Source organism: Schistocerca cancellata, chromosome 3 (assembly GCF_023864275.1).
Source record: "Schistocerca cancellata isolate TAMUIC-IGC-003103 chromosome 3, iqSchCanc2.1, whole genome shotgun sequence".
Classification (NCBI taxonomy): Eukaryota; Metazoa; Arthropoda; class Insecta; order Orthoptera; family Acrididae; genus Schistocerca; species Schistocerca cancellata.
This window is the reverse complement of record NC_064628.1, coordinates 185,739,528-185,760,970: the sequence shown is the minus strand read 5'-3', so window position 1 is coordinate 185,760,970 and position 21,443 is coordinate 185,739,528. Positions and strand designations below refer to the sequence as shown.

Below are 21,443 nucleotides of genomic sequence, written 5' to 3'. Positions count from 1 at the left end.
TCCTTCTTTCTCTCTACCTCACTTCTCCTCCCACTCTCTGTGGCCATTTCCTCCTTTCCCTCTCTCTGTCCATTTCTGCCCATGTGCTCTTCCCTCCCCACCTCTTCTCCTCTCCCCTCTTTGCCCATCTACTCCTCTTCCATCATATTTGTGTTCATCTCCTTCTCCCACTCTCTGTCCTTCTCCCACTCTCTGTTTTCATATATCCCATCCCTTCTCCATCTGTTCCACCCCAGTATATTTTTCCATTACCTCCTTCACTCCTCTCTCTGCCCATCCTGTGAAGTTTGTTGTGTGTGTGCCATATTTGGATGAAATCAATCCAGTTGTTTGGGAGGAAATCCTAGACACGCAAACTTGCTTCTTTATGTATGCCCATCTTCTGCTTCCCCCTCTCTGTACAACCTGTCTTTCCGTATGTCCACCCCATCCTCAACCCTCTCTGTGTCTATTTCTCCCAACCATTCTGTACGTCTTCTTCACACCATCCTGACATACAAATCCTCCTCCACACTCTCTCTGTCCAAGCTGATACTTCTCAAACATTTTGGTAGTGCAGTACAGCTTATACTCTGGGAGCTGGAAAACCATTTCTTGCACATGGAGGTTGCCCTGCAGAGGAGGTTGATAAGGCAGGCCACTACAATTTCCACACAACACACCTGTCATGCAGGACAGCCTAAATGGCAGGGCCTGAAAAAGCACATTCTTGCCCATACCTCCCCTACTATTGGAGCTAGGAGGTCATAAAACCCACAGTGCTGATACTGGTGAAGTTCTCTGGTTGTGTGCCAGATGTGGTTTACATCGATCCAGTTGTTTGGATGGAGATCCCCAATATATATATACACAGGAGCACACACACACACACACACACACACACACACACACACACACACACACACACACTCTCTCTCTCTCTCTCTCTCTCTCTCTCTCTCTCTCTCTAGCATTTTACCCGCTGCTTCGCTCATCTGCATGTTCAGCACACATATTCCACACATCTCCTCCTACTTCCTCTCTGTGTCCATGTGTTCCTATCCCTGTCTCTCTGTCCACCTCTTCTTCCCCATCTCTCTGTCTGCCTCATCCTCCTGCTGTCTGTCTGTCTGTCCATCCATCTCCTCCTCCCCATCTCTCTGTCCATCTCCTCCTACACCCCTTCCTTTTCCACATGCATAGTCTACATCGGCTCACAACAGCTTGACAGCAGTTTGCCAAGTCTATGCAACCCCTTCTCCACTAGACGTAAAATAACAGTGACAAATAAAATTTTTACCGGAGGTGTAAACTTGCACCCTTCTGCCATACTGTAAGGCTTTAATGAAGCTATCCGGCATTTGACAATTTTCACATCTGCTAGTATAAAACTTCATTGGTGTTGAAGATTCTTGCTCATTTTCCTGCAGATATTTTAAAGTACAAACCTTTGTAAGCATCAAATATATGTGTTAACAAATGTGTGTGGAGCTTTGCATGATATTATGCCATATTAGTAATTATTTTGTGCTAGGTTGTGAGTGAAGTTAGCCCTGGAATGGCACTGGAGAAGCATGCATTAAGCCCTGCCCAACTCCGTTGTCATACCAGTGACCCCTATTGCTGGGCCCCAGAACAGCTCATGAAGGCTATACTGAAATCTGGTCTCAGTGCTTCATTGCGCAATCCACGAACTGGGGGAAGTGAATCATTGCTTGACATTATTGGTTTTGGAGAACCAGAAGTAAGTACACATTATTTAAGTCCAAAAGTTGATTCTTGTGCTACCATAAATTAATAAATTTTATTTACATCATGCATGAAGTCTATGGCAGCAATGGAAATGAACTTTGTTCGGTATAGATTTCGTGTCATCTGTTCATGACACTTCCATGCTCACTGCTTTGTGGATACATTTTCTCAAACAAAATATAAAAATAATTGACTCTGTATCTGAGTGCGTGTTCACAAGAAAAGTTTAGCTGTAGTCATATAAAGTGGTGGTTGGGAACAAGGAGGAAGCATTTGCAGTTTAATGGAGGCTGTGACAAGATAGAATGAAGCAAAAGAGGGATATGTTCTTGATGTAGTAAAATGGAAGATGTGAAACACATGTACCAGGGCTACGAGGTTGGTCAAGATGGTACATAGAAGAGAGAGAAAATGTGCTGATAAATGAAAAAGAGATACAGAGAAAGAAACGAGAGCCATAAAGAAATGGGAAATAGATAAGCATGCAAAGGAAGATGAGTAAGGTGCAGACAAGGACTGTTTAGTTGTTGATGATTTAAGATTAATGAATAATGGAGAGAAATATGTGTTTGAGACAGAGATCTTTCATACATAGGCTCCTTGTCTGACATCACTAGAAACTGACAGCCCTTTTACAGATAAATCAAAAAATAAACAACAGATCAATTTTTGCTTTCCCATCAGTAGATAACAGGTGTCATTATTTGTCTTATATAAGTCAAAACTAGTGGCTAAAAATGTTTCTTGAGGCATTGTACTGTCTTATTTTATCCATGGTGGATTTGGTAAACTCTTGGCCATTAATGATTGTCGCTGAACACCACCAATTTTACTGTCTTTTCTGGTCTGCTTTTGCACTTCTCCCAGAAACATACATTGGTATTTTTGTTTAGTTATAGAACTTTTTCTGATCTTCTTAATTCTTTCCACTATCAACTATGTTGTATGTACGTTAAAATGACAGACTCTATTATGGTTTGAATTCCTCATGAAACTCACTGGATAAGTCAGGACAGGACTGAGGAAATTCTTCTTCTTCTTCTTCTTCTTCTTCTTCTGCATCATCTTCATCCTCAGACAGTTATCTAAATGTCATAAGAACTCAGCACTTTGCTTATTTCAGTAATATTCAGCTATTATCTGTGCTTCATGATTTTCAGGTGCAGAAATTATTCTTATAATTCTCATTGATGTTCCTCATATTATGTATTTGGTGAAGGTACACCTTTTTTGTATCATAATATGGACTGTAATGTTCTGAAATTTTTATATTTTACTGAGATGTTGAAGAAAAAACTCTTGCTGATCAGTTACCACCTTTCTCACATTCTCCAAGAATCCATTTTATTTACATATCATGAGCTAGTATGTTATGCTATCTGCCTTCCCAAAATTTTCACTCTTTCTGTGCTTTTTTTGCAGTCCATGCATCTCAAGAAACATTTACTTAGAAACTCTTGAGTTCTCTGACATGTTCGTGACAGTGTTCAGTACAGCATTATCTTGTCCTGCACCTTACTTTGTGAAAAGCAGTTATAAAGGTAGCTCTTTTGAGAATCGTTACTTCTAGTGCAAGGAAAACAAGAAATATTGTCTCTCTCATTTATTCAACAAACAGCTGAAAATTCTTCTTTGTTCAGGTACTGTCTTGAAATGGAGGATGTTTTCAAGCTGTGTCAGAAGTGTCAGCAGCCCTTATTGTATTTAATGTTACATTGTGGTGGTTCATCAAAGAAATTCGCCATCATAGGTATGAGGCAAATGTGATGAAATAATTCTGTTTCCAAACCAAATAGCTCTTGGTGAGACATTGATGCCATCAATATTCAAATAATGCAGTCTGTACCATCAAATATGCTATAGCAATCAGTAAACAAAAATGACTGCATGGAGCAACAGACAGTAATGAAAAAGACTTGATGACAACCAGAGATATCAGTCCTCATATGGTGTGACAATGGCAGACAAATATTTAAAGGAAATTCCCGTAGCAATATGATCACATCTTCAATCAGATGAAGCACTACTTTATACAGTCTAAGACAAAGAAAATTCATCACAAAGCAATTTTCTAAATGGGAGTGAAATCCAGAGATGTGATATACAAACAGCAAATGATTACAATTTCATCAAAAAACTGATGATTTATTCAAGAAAGAGCTTCACAATAATGTGTTGGTCCACCTCTGGTCGTTACACAAGCAATTATTCGGCTTGATATTTATTGAGAGAGATGTTGCATGTCCTGCTGAGGGATATTGTGCCAGATTCTGTCCAATATGGCCATTTATGTCACTTATTTTGATACTCATTAACTCGCTCACCAAAACATGTAGATGAACTATCTATACACATATCGAGCCTGGTAATAAAAAGCTGAGAGAAATTCTCATCAATGGAATTTGAAAGATGTTCAAATGGTTCTGAGCACTATGAGACTTAACTTCTGAGGTCATCAGTCCCCTAAAACTTAGAACTACTTAAACCTAACTAACCTAAGGACATCACCCACATCCCTGCCCGAGGCAGGATTCGAACCTGTGACCATAGTCGAAAGGTGTCCTGCGACAGCCACACAGAACCACTGTTGATAAAAGAATGATGAAAGTGATCAGATAAAGAAGCCAAAAAATATATGTGAAGTTGATCTAGTGGTAAAGTGCATACCAGGAAACCAAGAGGTCGGAGAATTGAATTTTGGTCAGACCACGGACTTTTAGTTTTCTTTTCAACCTATCCTTTACCTCTCAGTGATGTGGGAAGTTGCCAGAAAGATCATATGGTGTATATTCCGTGTTAAACTATAGGCCTCTTTTCCCCTTTTGGATAATGTGTAGGTTAGTGTGCCATGTAATAATTATACTGTAATTTGTTTGTTTGCCATTTCTGTTTGCTTGGCTTAGCTACTTCTTTCTGTGTATTTGATCAGCTGCAGCTGTTATCCACTGGCCCGTAATCCTGTGAGATTAAGTGTTTGCTTAACTTTCTCCATTCAAACAGGCCTCAGATGGCTAAACGATACTGACCAACTGCCATATCTTCTTCATCTGATAGGCTATCTGGTTGCTGATGTGAAAGGGCATACACATTGCTCTCCCAGCCATAGTCAATTTTCATTATGGGAGCTGCTACTTCTCAATAAAGTAGCTCCTCAATTGGCCTGGCAAGGGCTGAGTGCAGCCCACTTGCGGACAGCTTTCAACAGACCCATGTGGTCACACACCCAAGTGCTAACTAAGCCTGACAATACGTAACTTTGGTGATCTGATGGGAACTGGTGTGTTACCACTGTGGCAAGGCCATTTTGCCTAACTTTGACTTTCTGTATTTCAGTTTTATATGATACTGGCCAGGTAGCCTTTATATTTACAATTAGGTGTGCTTATGATTTACTACAGCTGACTCCTAAATCCCTTTTAAGTAAATGTAAGCAACACAGTCTAGAGGTGCCTTGTAGTGTAAGCATGGTTCAGCCATTTGCAACAGCCTGTGTGCTCTAGGAAGTTTGCTGTCCAGCTGTTTTTTGGATCACACTTTCTGCCATAAGGCTCACAGTGTTTACAAGTCTGATAGCCTGCCTGTCCCATTGTGGATACATGTTTGGATGTACACTTAAGGTCCGTCAAAATAATTACTTGTTGGCATCTCATATTCTTAACTATATTCTGTGTGCACTCTAAAGCACCTTCATCCAGAATAAAGCTAATTTGCATGGCCATTGGCAATTGATTCTATTATCTTGTATCTGTCTTAGATGCTATTGAAGTATTTGTGTGGTGAAATTCTGTTCACTTAAGATTGTTCAGTGTTGCTGTAACCTGGTCCTTAGGGGTGAGGCATCTTGTCCCTCAGAGAAATTTGTGTGTCACATTTAGTTACTGGAAAGGGGTTCACTGTGGTAGGCATTTAGCATTGAGCCTTAAGCTGTTAGTTGAGTTGCTAAGTGTTGCTATTTGTTTGGTCAGTTGAAGTTCTTGACCTGTAATTGCCTCTTAATGAGAAATGATGTATGGCAACTAATAATTCTGGCTGCAACTGCTTAGTTTAAATTATTTTGATTTTTGTTAGTTACATCTTGCACCCGTGCATTTTAAGAATTGTATTTAGTGACGTGGTAAGCCTTGGGTTGAACTGCGTTATTTACTACTCATCAGTGCTCCCGCTATTAAGTTATGTGTTTTGCTAATTGTAAAGTGTTCACTTCTTTTCAATAGTATGCTACCTTTAAAATATACAGTTTAGCTGGCCCAGCACCCTACCACTCTCCAACCAGCTCCCTACCACCTCAGTTAGGGACACATTACTTGTCAGGCTGGCATCCAATGAAAAGGTTTGCACCAGATCATTCAACCACACAAATAATAATAATAACAATATTATTATTATTATTATTATTTCTTTCATTTCTCAGACGTTACGTCTGGTCAAAAATGGAAAGTGACGCGGACCTTGATCAAGCGTGACTTCCTTTTAACTGTACGGTATATGTTATACTGCATTTAGGAACTTTTGGGTGATTGAACATGTATCAATAATTACAGATTTCTGTAGTTGTATATATAAGTTTGGATGTAGCTGTATTGCATTGATGTACTGGTGGATATTGTGTGGTATGACTCCTGTAGTTGATAGTATAATTGGTATAATGTCAACTTTATCGTGATGCCACATCACTTCCTCAGCCAGTCGGATGTATTTTTCAATTTTTTCTCCTGTTTTCTTTTGTATATTTGTCGTATTGGGTATGGATATTTCGATTAGTTGTGTTAATTTCTACTTTTTATTGGTGAGTATGATATCAGGTTTGTTATGTGGTGTTGTTTTATCTGTTATAATGGTTCTGTTCCAGTATAATTTGTATTCATCATTCTCCAGTACATTTTGTGGTGCATACTTGTATGTGGGAACATGTTGTTTTATAAGTTTATGTTGTAAGGCAAGCTGTTGATGTATTATTTTTGCTACATTGTCATGTCTTCTGGGTTATTCTGTATTTGCTAGTATTGTACATCCGCTTGTGATGTGATCTACTGTTTCTATTTGTTGTTTGCAAAGTCTACATTTATTTGTTGTGGTATTGGGATCTCTAATAATATGCTTGCTGTAATATCTGGTGTTTATTGTTTGATCCTGTATTGCAATCATGAATCCTTCCGTCTCACTGTATATATTGCCTTTTCTTAGCCGTGTGTTGGATGCGTCTTGATCGATGTGTGGCTGTGTTAGATGATACGGGTGCTTGCCATGTAGTGTTTTCTTTTTCCAATTTACTTTCTTCGTATCTGTTGATGTTATGTGATCTAGAGGGTTGTAGAAGTGGTTATGAAATTGCAGTGGTGTAGCCGATATATTTATATGAGTGATTGCTTTGTGTATTTTGCTAGTTTCTGCTCGTTCTAGAAAGAATTTTCTTAAATTGTCTACCTGTCCAAAATGTAGGTTTTTTATGTCGATAAATCCCCTTCCTCCTTCCTTTCTGCTTAATGTGAATCTTTCTGTTGCTGAATGTATGTGATGTATTCTATATTTGTGGCATTGTGACGTGTAAGTGTATTGAGTTCTTCTAGGTCTGTGTTACTCCATTTCACTACTCCAAATGAGTAGGTCAATATTGGTATAACATAAGTATTTATAGCTTTTGTCTTGTTTCTTGCTGTCAATTCTATTTTCAGTATTTTTGTTAGTCTTTGTCTATATTTTTCTTTTAGTTCTTCTTTAATATTTGTATTATCTATTCCTATTTTTTGTCTGTATCCTAGATATTTATAGGCATCTGTTTTTTCCATCGCTTCTATGCAGTCGCTGTGGTCATCCAAATATTTAATCTTCTTATTTAGTGTTTTTTCCCTTCACTATGCTATTTTTCTTATATTTGTCTGTTCCAAAAGCCATATTTATATCATTGCTGAATACTTCTGTTATCTTTAGTAATTGGTTGAGTTGTTGATTTGTTGCTGCCAGTAGTTTTAAATCATCCATGTATAGCAAATGTGTGATTTTGTGTTGGTATGTTCCAGTAATATTGTATCCATAATTTGTATTATTTAGTATGTCGGATAGTGGGTTCAGAGCAAGGCAGAACCAGAAAGGACTTAATGAGTCTCCTTGGTATATTCCATGCTTAATCTGTATTGGCTGTGATGTGATATTATTTGAATTGGTTTGTATATTAAGTGTGGTTTTCCAATTTTTCATTACTATGTTTAGGAACTGTATCAATTTAGGATCTACTTTGTATATTTCCAATATTTGTAGTAACCACGAGTGGGGTACACTATCAAAAGCTTTTTGGTAATCAATGTATGCGTAGTGTAGTGACCTTTGTTTAGTTTTAGCTTGATATGTCACCTCTGCATCTATTATCAGTTGCTCTTTACATCCTCGTGCTCCTTTGCAACAGTCTTTTTGTTCTTCATTTATAATTTTGTTCTGTGGTATATGTGGTGTTAATTTCTGTGTAATGACTGAAGTTAATATTTTGTATATTGTTGGTAGGCATGTTATGGGGCGATATTTAGCTGGGTTTGCTGTGTCTGCTTGATCTTTAGGTTTCAGATAAATTATTCCATGTGTAAGTGTATCAGGGAATGTGTATGGGTCTGCAATGTAACTGTTAAATAATTTAGTTAGATGTGAATGTGTTGAGGTGAACTTCTTTAGCCAGAAATTTGGTATTTTATCTTTTCCAGGGGCTTTCCACTTGTGAGTAGAATTAATTGCTTGCGTGACTTCATGTTGCAAAATTATCACTTCAGGCATCCGCGGTATCATCTTGTATGTGTCTGTTTCTGCTTGTATCCACCATGCATGCCTGTTATGTTGTACCGGGTTTGACCATATGTTGCTCCAGAAGTGTTCCATGTCTGTTATGCTTGGTGGATTGTCTACTTTAATGTGTGTGTTATCTATTGTCTGGTAAAATTTCTTTTGGTTTGTGTTGAATGTTTGGTTTTGTTTCCTTCTATTTTCACTTTTTTTGTATCTTCTAAGTCGTTTGGCCAATGCTTGTAATTTCTGCTTCTTTTCACCTAATTGCACTATCGCTTTTTGTTGTGAGATTTTACCTAATCTTTTTCTTTTTTTTTTTTTTTTCTGGCATTTCATTTCTTATAAATTGTGTTAGCTGTCCAATGTCTTTTCTCAGTTTTTCTATTCTGATCTGTAGCCTGTGTTGCCATTCTGGTTTTGTGGGTTTCTTCTGTGTGTTGGTTGGTTCTGATCTCTGCCTAGTATGTATATTTAGTGTAGTGAGCACTCCTATATAAACCAGTAGTTGTAACTCTTCCATAGTTGTGTTTTCATTTTGTTTTGTTGTGTATGATTGTGCTGATAGTTTTTATTGTTGTTTCGACTTGTGGGTTATTTGGCAGTCTATGCAGGAATGGTCTAATGTCTGTATTTGTGTCTTTGTATTCTATATATGTCAGCTGAAATTTTTCTTTTATATCTAACATGTGTGTCACTTCGTGTTCTATTTGTGCTTGTTCTGGTGGCTGTCTTAAGATTTCGTTTTCCTCTGATTGTTTAATTGATGCGTGTTGTTCTTTGCTTGTTTGCTCTGGGATGTTTGAGCCCATTACTGTATTTTCTTCTTCTTCTGATTGCACATTATTTTGTTCCAGTATTTGTTGTACTTGTTGTTTGATGTTTTCTAATTCTGACTGGGGTATCCTGTTATTTTTGATTATTACACGGATCTGATCAGCTAGTCATTGTTCTGTTAAAAATTTTAATTCTGGGTATCTGGTAATAAATGTTGTGCATACTTGTGATCTGTATCCAGTTGTGTTGGTTCCTAGGTTTGTTGCTTGGTAATAACAGAACATGAGGTGTCGATTAACTTCATCTGACCATCTCATCCTCTGTCTTTGTTTTCCTTCTAGGGTGGTTGCAGGAAGCATATCCTGCAAAACACCTCTATTTGGATTTAAATCATTTTCCAGTTGGCTAGCAGTGTTGTTACCATTGTGGGCGGGCATAGGGTTCAAGCGTCGTCCCTGACCATGATGGCGCTTGTCCAAGGCTTCTTTAGTTCTGTCCTGAACCAAGTAATCACACTAAAAGGGGGGTTAGCCCTGTTAGTGGTTTGTTCTTTTCATCGCCTTTTACTACTGGCAGAACATACCGGAGGCCTATTCTTTTCCCGGGGCCTCCACGGGGATTATTATTATTATTATTATTATTATTTATTATTATTATCATCTGTGCTGTGTGAGTCGGGAGGAAAGGTACATGCTTTGATTGTAACAAAAAAATGTATGTGAACATATGTCCGGTTCTTTACTGTTTACAAGGAAACGGATGAAGACAGTGGGGAACTGGAGAAATGCAGGTGATAGTAAATGAAACGTTGTGATCTAATGTTTAGTTTAATTGTGAATGTATCCTTACAAAAGATGTTCAAAAAGTCCACCGTCAACTGCAGTGCATTTCCCAGCTCTTGTAGACTGCTGCTAAGTTACTGATCTGAGCTTATTTGTATGGTCCTATACTTGAGCACACACATGTAAAATACAAGTGAGAAGTTCCTCCTTTGTATCCACACTGTGCTTATAGACTTTGCTCTTAAGCCAAACCCACAAACAGTAATATAATGGAGTGAGATTAGGTGACTTCAGTGGCCAAAAAATGACTCCACAGTGACCAATCCAATGCACAGGATACATATCAGTGAGGTACTGTGTCCCTGGCCATATGGAATGTCCAGTAGCTCCATTGTGGTGAAAGTGCATACGACAACCAAGGAATACTCTCTAATTACTCTGTTAACACATTTTGAAGGAAATCAAGATATCATGCTCCATTAAGACAGTTATGTAAGACAACTGCACTGATGAGTTAGTCATCATCATCATCACATCACACATTCACTGAAAATTTGTTTCCAAAACAGTGTGCAGATTTTCATCTCCCACATGTGAGAATTGTATCGCTGTGGGTAATCATTAACTCATCAGTGAACTGAATATGTAGAATACAGCATTCATTGGCAATGGCCCATTGACAGAATTCCTTTCATATGGCATCATCTCCTGTATGCAGATGTAGAATATTCCATCGATGATAATGATGCAGCCCCTGCTCATGTACTTTACAGAAGCTCTCCTGCGAACCAGGTTCTCAGGAAAGCTTCTGTAAATTTTGGAAGGTAGGAGACAAGGTACTGGCAGAAGTAAAGCTGTGAGGACGGGGCGTGAGTCATGCTTGGGTAGCTCAGTTGGTAGAGCACTTGCCTGTGAAAGGTAAAGGTCCCGAGTTCGAGTCTCGGTCCAGCACACAGTTTTAATCTGCCAGGAAGTTTCGTATTTAGAAGTATTTCACAGACTGCCTATCTATACCTCATGCAATGTATCCATAGATGTCCCAGTCTATACCTGATGGGTTAAAATAAATGAAAAGCACCAGTTTGCTTTTGTTCTACAATATTGAATATGATCTGCATATTTCCACACCACTGAGTGTAGACTTTCTTTGAATGCCTCTAAAACTGTCGCAGCAGAATGGAGTGGCTGGTAAAAATTGAACAGTTAACTTGATTTCAACCAGATCAGTTACATGTATACAGATAACTTTGCAGTCACACTCAAATTCAATCTCAGTAGATAATATTTTTGCAAGTGCAACAAACACTCCCCCCTCCTATGGTGTCTAATCTGTCTTTCTGATGTACATTCCTTGGCTCACTAAATATTTCAGAGCTTTCTACTTCAGGTTTCTGCCAGCTTTTGGTCCCCATAATAATTTGAACATGGCAAATTACCTGGAGGGCAGTAAATTTTGGAACTTTGTTATGAATACTTCTACAGTTTACTGATAAAATTATGACTCTGAGTGAAGATGGTCTGATTTCACTCTATGCGTGTCGACTGGTGAGTGTTCATTAGAGTACCTCAAACTACTGTCTAGCCATTTCTTCCACGAGCCAATCATATGAATTGAGGATTGCCTCAGAACCCAAGTAGAGGCATTCAGAACCCAAGTGACAGGCATTATTTGTGCTGATGTGTGCCACAGCTTGCAGACAACTGCACCCCGCATGCTCAGTAGATGCAGGCAGCGCAAGGCAGGTAAGGCCTGCCGGCAGACATATCAAGTGCACATTGGCTTTCTTTCCAGCCCATGCTCTTGTTCCTAACATTGGAGCTCCTGATAAGTAGCAAACCCCTCCTCCGTATGCCTGCTCAGACCCTGCAGAAGAAACATCCACCTGTCACTGAAAATGTTAGTGGGTGAAGCCATAAGGCCAGCCTCCACATTGGCCTTCCACGTCAAAAGACACAAACAAGTTATCACTCACCCTGCAGTGAGATTGGATCCATCACATTGGGTACCTTGGAAGCTGCCCCAGTAGCAGAGCCCGTTGGTGAAACAAGCAACAAAATCAATGTCCCATGTGACATGCCAGATTCTCCACCACCACTACTTCCCAAGGCAGCAGCCTACAGACAATTGACTGTAGCCAAAAGTTTCAGTTGATTGTGAACTGCTGTCACCTCCTCCTGTGTCTGCACACAGGATCCAGCATAACTGACTTCAGGAGTAAACTATAAAAGCATACAAAGATACCTAAATTACCAACTTAATACTCTCCTGGCATGTCGTTGTTTGAGGCTGCCTTATTGAGGTGTAGCTATTTCTTGGAAATAAATGACAACTATGCTAGAGACTGCCTGAATTTACACTTCACAGTTACAAAACACAAGTTACAAAACGCTCATGGAATTGAAGAATTAAACTACTAAGAAAACACAGATAGAGCTCAATACGTAACTTGCTGCTCTGCAGGTTCATAACAGGTGACTTGACTTCCTAATTACTTGAAACTTTTGATCTCTTACAAAAATTTTCTATTGATTTTTGACTTTCTCCATCTCCACTTCCTTCCTTCCAATTGCCATCACTGTTGTTTTTATCTTTTCTGTGCCTATTCTCCTCCAAATTGTTTCTCCCTCTTGGTTTCATATTTCTACTTGCTTTTGCAATTCATTTTGTGCTCATCCCATATCACCATGCTGTTGTCTGCAAACAACATGGTGTTCATTGGATTTCTTTGATCTTAACCCTTTTGCTGCTGTGGACATGTATACATGCCCTATGCGCTGTTCTGCTGTTCCCCAGGTGCTGTGGACATGTATATGCACGCTGCTTGGGTTTTCCTACAGTGATATTGACTTTTGTATGCTTCCTGAGCCACTGACCTCTCACTGCTGCAGACAAGCTACTTCCATATCTAGGTGAATAAAAAGGTTTCTGGTATTTATAACATAACACATGTGCCTCTTTTCAAAAAGCCTCATTTTGATATCTTGAATGAATGATTTATGAAATATGACGGTTGTTATGACCATATAATTACTGATGTGCAGGAATAGGAATGAGCGAGTTGCATGGGACTGCCCATTGGGTATAAAAACCAATAATTTGAGAATGATATGTCATTCTACTCTCAATTTTAAATAAAATTTCAATATCTTACCTACATTTATGTACTGCAACGTATGAGCTGAACTCAACCGTATGCAAATTTTATGCATTGCATTTTTTTCGTCTGCAGTCTTCAAAATTTCATGCAATGTTTTACTACTTTTGATGCAGCACAATAACTATGATGTATAATGAAAAGAAATTCAGAAATCGAGTGAAGTTATCAAACCATAAGTTGTGCAAAAGTCAATTTTTTCAGCAAATAGTTTTATTAAAATCAGATGGTAAGTATTTCATAACAGCTGGAACGCCATCTCTCAGCACTGGTTTCAGCATTTTGTGAGCAGTACAGCCACAACAAAGCCACTCTCAGCACAGAATGCAGAAATCACATCTGTAGCAATGAAAGGGCTACATAAAAGAAAAAATCTTAAAACAGACACCACTGTTTGGTCACCGCAAGTCCTTTTTATTCTTTAAAAGAAGTTTTTTTTTGACAACATTACCTATAACTGCAACTGAAATTTAGCACCAGCTTACCTTATGGTAAGGATACATTCAGAATTTAGGTGCTTAAAACAGTCTCTGGAATGAGTGAAGTTACAAACAACTGTTTTGGATTATACTTAACAAACTAAATCCAAAAGCGATGGTGAATAATTCAAATTATGCTGCAAAAGGAAAAAAAAATTAGTGACTGGCGTGGAATCACAAATAAAGCCTCCTGCCTGAATTCAGAGAACATCATCAGTTCCTACAGGCAACTGACTGCTTTGCTAAAGACAGCTAGCCTCATGCATGGAGTGGAAGTGGAGCTAGTGTTTTGCAGCATTGTTGTCAGAACTGATTGCAGCCCTCTGGTTTGAAGCCAATTGGGAGGCTTAAACCAGTGGCTGAGATGATACTGTGATGATCTTGGATGTGGATTTCTCAGCCTCCACTGTCGGATGGAAGATTGTTGGATCCACCCCCCTTAATAGGTTGGGCATGTATTAAATGCAGGAAGGGGTACTAGGGTACCAGAGTAGGTGCAGCATGCACATTTTGGTTCCTTTATGATAAACAAATCCCTCCACAGCCCCAATAAATGCATTCTGATTTTGGATAGGGAAGAATATTAACCCCATTAATTAAAGAAAGTAGCATTTGTCATTGCAGATAGAAGGAAGAAAACTTTGATGTGGTATTAGTTAACTGCTGGAGCATTTGTGGAAAGGTTCCAGAACTAAATGCCCACATAGTAGCAAAGCTAGTTGAAGCTGGATATGCTATCTAGTGCTATCTAGTGAACATGGCCAACAGATGCTTTGTAGACCTGTGCCCTCAAGACCAGTAGTGGCAGAATATTTGAGGGGAAGCTTGGAGAAGATTTCACCACATACCTCCCTGACAACAGCCAACCAAAACCTCCACATATAACCTGGTTTAAAATAGTGCCAATCTCCCTCCAATAGTGATCTTCTTCCTCTTCCACCCAGTAATCTCTTGGTAACCCTTTAGGAATTTCTCTTTCTGCTAACCTGGCCTTACATTCCTTTCCTAAATCTCTCCCCAATGAGTCTAGCAACATGTCAGTGGAACACATAGCTATCCACAAGCTGAAAATCAGTCCAGAACTTATCATCTTTCCTGCAGACAAAGGGTTCATCTATCTCTATACCTCCTTCTCTCCCTCCCTTTTCCACCCCTCTGCCTTTCTTTCTTCCCTTCCTGTCTCCTCCTTCATGTTCACCTTTCATTCCTTTCTTCCCTCCCCATTCCCACCTCTCCCTCTCTCTACCTCTTATATTTTCTATGCTCTCTGAACTCTCTTCATCTTGTGGAGCCATGTCAAAAGACCTGCCTCACACTATCCCATTTTCTTCTCCTTGCCTCAGTCATCTTTCCCTACCCCCTCCCCACATCCATCAGCCAAGGTAACTTCCACTCTTGCCGCAGTTATGTGCATTTTGATGTCTATGTGTTTGTGAGTGAATGTGAGGAACAGCAAGAGCTTCAAAGCTACTGTAAATACTGTTACCTGTTGCATGTTTCTATGTGCCACACATCAGCCAGCTGTGGGTGAATGGTTGTGGTTCCTTCATTTTTTTTTTTTGTTAGTCCTTATAAATTTATAAGTTGTGATATTGTATTGGGTGAAGATTTCAGCTCAGCAACTGTAACTTCAGAGACTCAAGTGATTAGGGTGGATAGTAGAGAAGGGAAATCATTTTACATTGTTCTAAATGACTTACCCAAAAATTACCTTGAGCAGCTAATCAGAAAACCAACTTCTGAAGGTGACATATTAGATCTGCTGGTTACCAACAGGCCCAAACTTTTCAACTCAGTTAATGCGGAACAAGAAATTAGTGATGATGAGGCCATTAGAGCATCACTGAATACAACTGTAAATAGAAACCTAAAGAAAGGGAGATAGATATTTCTGGTGAGCAAGAACAACAGGCGAGCAAGATCAGCAACAAAAAATCAAATTATCTGGGTAGTCAACATTAAAAATTTATGTCCAGGATGGAAAATCTTGAGCATCATCATTAGACAAGGTTGAAGAGTATTGTATAGTATGCCTTGAACAATTACGTGTTGAGCAAAGTTGTGAGATATGGGAAAGACCCACTGTGGTTCTACAACCATGTTAGAAAGCTGCTACAAAAGCAAAGAGAGCTTTACTGTAAATTTAAATGTAGCCAAAGCCTCATGGACAAACTGAATGAAACCAAACTTAGGGTAAGGAGGACCATGTGTGAAGTGTTCAGCAGGTTCAAAAGTATAATTCTATCTAGACAGATAGTCCTAAAAAGTTTTGGTATTATTATTAAATGAGTAAAGGGATCGAAACCTTTTGTCCAGACACAATGGCATTACAACGGAGGATGACAGAGAAAAGACTTAAATACTAAATGCCATTTTTCAGAAACTGGTTCACTGCAGAAGTTTTTATAGTGGTTCCTGCTTTAGATCATCACAAATGTCAAAATGACCATATATCAAAATTAGTGATCACAGAATAGAAAAGCATTTGAAATCACTCAACAGAGCAAAGGCCCATTAGTCAGGTGGCCAGCCAACAGGCCTGCCGGCCTGCCAGCTGCACGCCACTGAATCGGTTGCATTTTAATGATTTATTTATCAACCTGTACAACAGCATGTGAAGATTGTGACATGTTTCCTCAAACCAACTGATATTATATGTAATTTTAGTCAGGTGGCCAGCCGGGGAACATTATCCTCGCCAGCTGGGACTCTAGGCCTATCTACAATAGCAAAAAAAAAGAATTGCGAATTACCATATTTAAGAATTTAATGTTAATATATGCAGTAAAATATTTTAGTCAGTACATAAGCTCCCTAATCTCTCTATTCATCGTCACTTTCATCATCACCACTAGCGGGAGTATAATTGTTGTCATAACCATCTTTCCATCAAGTGTTGTCCTCTGTTCCATCCAGTGAATTTGTGATACCACATTGGAGTCCCATGCACCTTTCACTGCACTCTGGGACAAATCCGGCTGTTTGATTTTTCCACTCAGTGTGAACTTGTGGTTTTCATCAGCCATCCATTGCATATATCACTGTGTAAGTGCTCCATTGCATATTGCATATATCACTGTGTAAGTGCAGCTTTTAATGGCGGATTTATACACACATCTAGTGGTTGTAGGACATATGTTAGGCCTCTAGAGATAATGACCAAGTCAGTTTTCCCTTTTTGTAATTTGTCTTGCAGTTCCTTAGTTGTATGTCTGCAGAAACTATCCAGGACCAACACGTTACATAAATTCAGTAACACACCAGGATGATATTGCAAAACATGTGTCACCCAGTCAATCATGAGGTCATTGTCCAACCACCCTTTCAGATTTGCTCTTACTAATATGCCTTTCACTGATATTTTTGGAAAGTTTTCCTTTTAAATATCACGTAAAGTGGTAGCTTTTACCCATTGCTGGTTACACACATCATCACTGTACAACTTTGTTTCTCATTGCCGCCAGTTCGTATCATGATACTGGATACTCCTTTCCTGCTCAAGGTGTTGGCACGCAGCATCTCAAAATAGACTGATGTTTGATCCACGTTACCAATTTGCGATAATATATAAGACTGTTCACGTTGCAGATTTATCAAGTAACGATGAAAATACACTGTTTTTTTCCTCCTAATCACCTGGAAGCCACTGAGCGATGGTACTTTTCCTCTGGAATTCTAGTCCATTTTGGTTGAGAAATCTTGATAGCGAGCTCCTGCTAGTTTTGAAACTGGTAATTCGTAGTTCTTTGGCTAAAGCCAGTGCTTTAAATTGGCACATTTCACTCATGACCATGCATCTTTTGTCATTTCTCATCTACATTATCGTAGAGATTTTTTTTTCGAGGCGCGGATGCTTCACTTTTTGGCTGCGAAATGCCCGACTATTACTGCTATTTTCTTGAAGCCGTGTTTTTCTTTTCACCAGTCATGAGTACACTTCTCACTCGCATCATACTTTCTTCCTGCTGCATGGTTTCCAATGCTCTCAGCTTCTTCAATAATTTTCAGTTTTTCTTTAGATGGTGATACTCGTAATTAACAACTCTGAAGATGAAGATGATGTTAATACTTCACCTCTAACGTGCTACTGATGCGTCACATATTGAGGCCACATCAATGAAATAGTATAATGGGATCTGTTGTTGGAGGTGGAGCAGTACCAATCTCGTTTCGAATATCCACGTACCCCAGTTTTTTGTCCTTAAATTTGAGAAAAAACATGCGCGGATTATTCGGGTATATATGGCATTACTTGTCAGTGTGCGATCCACACCAGGTAGGATAGTTAGAAGAAATAAAGAAGATCCAAAGAAGAGTTGTGCATATTCATGTGTCATGGAGAGGCATGTTCAATTCCAGTGGCAGACCCCGAAAGAGAGGAGTTTTGCATCAAGATGAGGTTTACTGTTAAAGTTCCAGGAGCATAAATTTGTGGAAGAGTTAGCCTATATATTGCTTCCTTGTATGACTGCCTCAAGAAAAAAAAATCATTAAAGTTAAATTAAAGATATTTGAGCTTGCATGTAGGGCTACTAATCACTATTCTTCCTGCAAACCATTCACAACTGGAACAAGAAAGAGGGAGAAGTGATAGTGGTACAAAAAGTACCCTTGGCCACACATTGGAATGTGGCGTGCAGAGCTTAAATGTAGATGTAGTCCCACAAGGATCAAATTTTATCCCATTCCTATTTCTTATGCTGGTTGATTACCTTCCACTTAACGTACATAAAGCTGAATAATAAATTAAGAAGATTAACTCATCAGGTTAGAAAGGAATAAATGAAAACTCCACTTGAGTTTCTGAAGATCTGGAAAAGCAAAATAATTTAGAAGAAATGTGTAGAACAGTTAAAAATAAACATACAACAAATATAAACAACCAAGGCATACCCAATAAAAATGGAAAGATGACAGCATGCATGGAAGAGGACAGACAGTTAGGGAGGGAATATGTTGAAGTTTTATTTGAAGCTCAACGGTAATATACATGATTTACTAAGATTGGGGCATCAATAGGAATGTGAAAAAATGGACCATGGAACAAAGATATCGAGATGGAACATGGAGAAAACTATTCAGGTTTTCAAGAAGAGGAATTAAGTTGATTGTGAAAAAATGTCTGCTGAGGCAATAAAACCTTCATAATGAGGCAATGAAACCTTCATAAATGAAGCCATCTTTAGATTAACGAACTTTACCAATAAAATATATTATGGTGGTGGCATTTGGTCTGCACCCTTCTAGACACTTTTTTTATGAAACACAATACAAAAGAATGCACAACTGTAGGACAGTTAAATTGTGTAGGAGTAAAGATAACAATTTTACAAATAGTGTAGATGTTGAGTTGTTGACAAACATGTAAACGAGACTGAAAATGTTTCTAGCCTTTGAACAAAATCGTTTTTGAGTTAGAGTGTGTGTGCACACACAGATGCACTCATGTGCACACACACACACACACACACACACACACACACACACACACACATCTGTATGTGTACAACATTGTGCCTGCTGAATATACTGTCCTGCGATTGCAGTTCTGCAGCTTAACTGGGGTCAGGGCTTATGTCAGGTGGAGCGGGCGAGGGGAGAAAGGAAGCAGGGAGAAATAGGGAGGCTGGAGAAGTATAGCTGATGGTGGGGAGGAAAGCAGTAGCTGTTCAGAAACGAAGGATGTATGCTCATCTACATGGTCCAGAGAAACTGGAAACTGGTGTTCGAGGGGAGTGTCTAGATGATATGGACTGTGAGGCATCCATTGAAATCAAGCATGTTGTGTGTCAGCAGCATGTTCCGCAACTGGGTAGTCAACTTTGTTCTTGGCCACAGTGGCCATTTATTGAGGTGACAGCTGGTTGTAATCATGCACACATAACAAGATGGTTTATGATATGACAGCTTCCACAGGTGGCCCTTCTTTTGATGAGATAGGGCAAGCCTATGACCCAACTGGAATTGGATGTTGTGGATGGATGTATGGTCCTTGCATCGGAACCTTTGTCACTGTAATCCTCCTGCCCTCAACAGCCACTATCCCCGTCCCACACCTACCTTCACCATGTCCAGCGCCCTTAGTCAAGTCACCCTACACCCACGCATTCTCCCAGCCACATAAAGTACAGAATTACAGCCCTGGCATAGTGTATTCAGCTGCAGTATGTATCCATACATGTGTGTGTGTGTGTGTGTGTGTGTGTGTGTGTGTGTGTGTGTGTGTGTGTCGTCCTGCTAAAAAATGATTCACCTGAAAACTAGCAAAATTTTCAGACATGTTTTTGTGTATATGAGTGCCTCTTCTGTTTGGTGAATTGTTACCTTTACTCTTAAATTATTTTCTTTCTGCCAGGACTTCCACTAAAATATTTGTAGTACAATTAGTTTCATATGCCACATAATAAAAGGCATGTATATCCATGTTCTCAGAAAGTTTAAAAGAAAAATCAAGGAAAGTACCGCATAGGAGAGGATCAATTTGTATTCAGGAAAGGAAAAAGACCAGGAGATATTATTGAAAGTTTTGAGAATGATGCTACAAAGAATACAGGTATATGTACAGCTGTTTTGTTAAGTGGGAAAAGGTGTTCGGCACAGTTCAGTGGACTATCCTCCTGAAGACCTTGAAAGACCAGAATGAGATTTTCACTGTGCAGCGGAGTGTGGGCTGATATGAAACTTCCTGGCAGTTTAGAGCACTTGCCTGCGAAAGGCAAAGGTCCCGAGTTCGAGTCTCGGTCCGGCACACAGTTTTAATCTGCCAGGCAGTTTCACCTTGAAAAACATTGGTGTAGACTTGAAGGACAGAAGACTACTGACAAAATTGTACAAAACACTAATATTGATAACAAGGAATAGCCATGAGGAAACGAGAGACAGTTATTTGAAGAAATGCTTGCCATCACTTCCCAGTTTGTGACAGTGTGTGCTCCAGCAAACAAGATGATGGAAATGCACTGGATGATATCTCTGATGACACAGGGATACGTAGGGGAGGACAGTTTCATGACCTGCAGGTCTTCCTGACTTCAGTTGTTTGGATTATTATCTGTTAAGCTATTTAGGGCAATTAGTATATGCGGAATTAATTTCTAATGCAGAGACCCTTCATCAAAGTGTCTTGGGAACTTGTAAAAACATTTGTCACAATCCAGGAATGTTGGAAAGTTTATGGAAATCCATGGTCCATCAAGTGTATACGTGTATCTAGAATGAATTTCCACTCTGCAGTGGAGTGTACACTGTGACTTGAAACTTCCTTCTGATTAAAACTGTGTGCCTAACTGGGACTCGAACCTGAGACTTTTGCATTTTTTGGGCAATTGGACTACTGACTGAGCTATCTGGGCATGTTCAAGACTTCGAAACTTTACTCAAAGAAAACATCTCAAAGCTTTACTTCTGCCAGTACTTCATCTCCTACCTTCCAAATTTCACAGAAGTTCTTCCACATTCTTCCAGGACTAGCACTGCTGGAAGAAGGTCTGTTGCTAAGGAATACCTAGTGATGAAAGTTTCAAGCAGTTTTGTTTTTCACTTCTAGCATAGAAAATGGCTCATCTATTTGCAGCTGATGCATTTGGATTAGTAGATGGAACGTAGAAAGCAAACCTACTGTATAAAATGGCATTGTCCTTCAGCTTTTACTACAATTGCTCTGGTACATAAAACTCAATATAGTCTCAAAAAGCCACCCCAGATGAAGGTTGTGCATAGACAACATGTGTACTGCTGGGCTGCTAAATTCTGCA

At 39.2% G+C, this 21,443-nt stretch overlaps 1 protein-coding gene across 1 annotated transcript in view; it reads left to right on the top strand.

Annotated features, from left to right (window-relative positions):
• LOC126174805 (death-associated protein kinase dapk-1-like) overlaps positions 1–21,443 on the top strand; it is a 286,891-nt gene that overhangs the window by 250,348 nt on the left and 15,100 nt on the right. Inside the window, exon 22 of the mRNA XM_049921178.1 lies at positions 1,514–1,723. Within this exon, the coding sequence (XP_049777135.1) occupies positions 1,514–1,723 (210 nt within the window). The remainder of the gene's footprint in view (positions 1–1,513; positions 1,724–21,443) is intronic.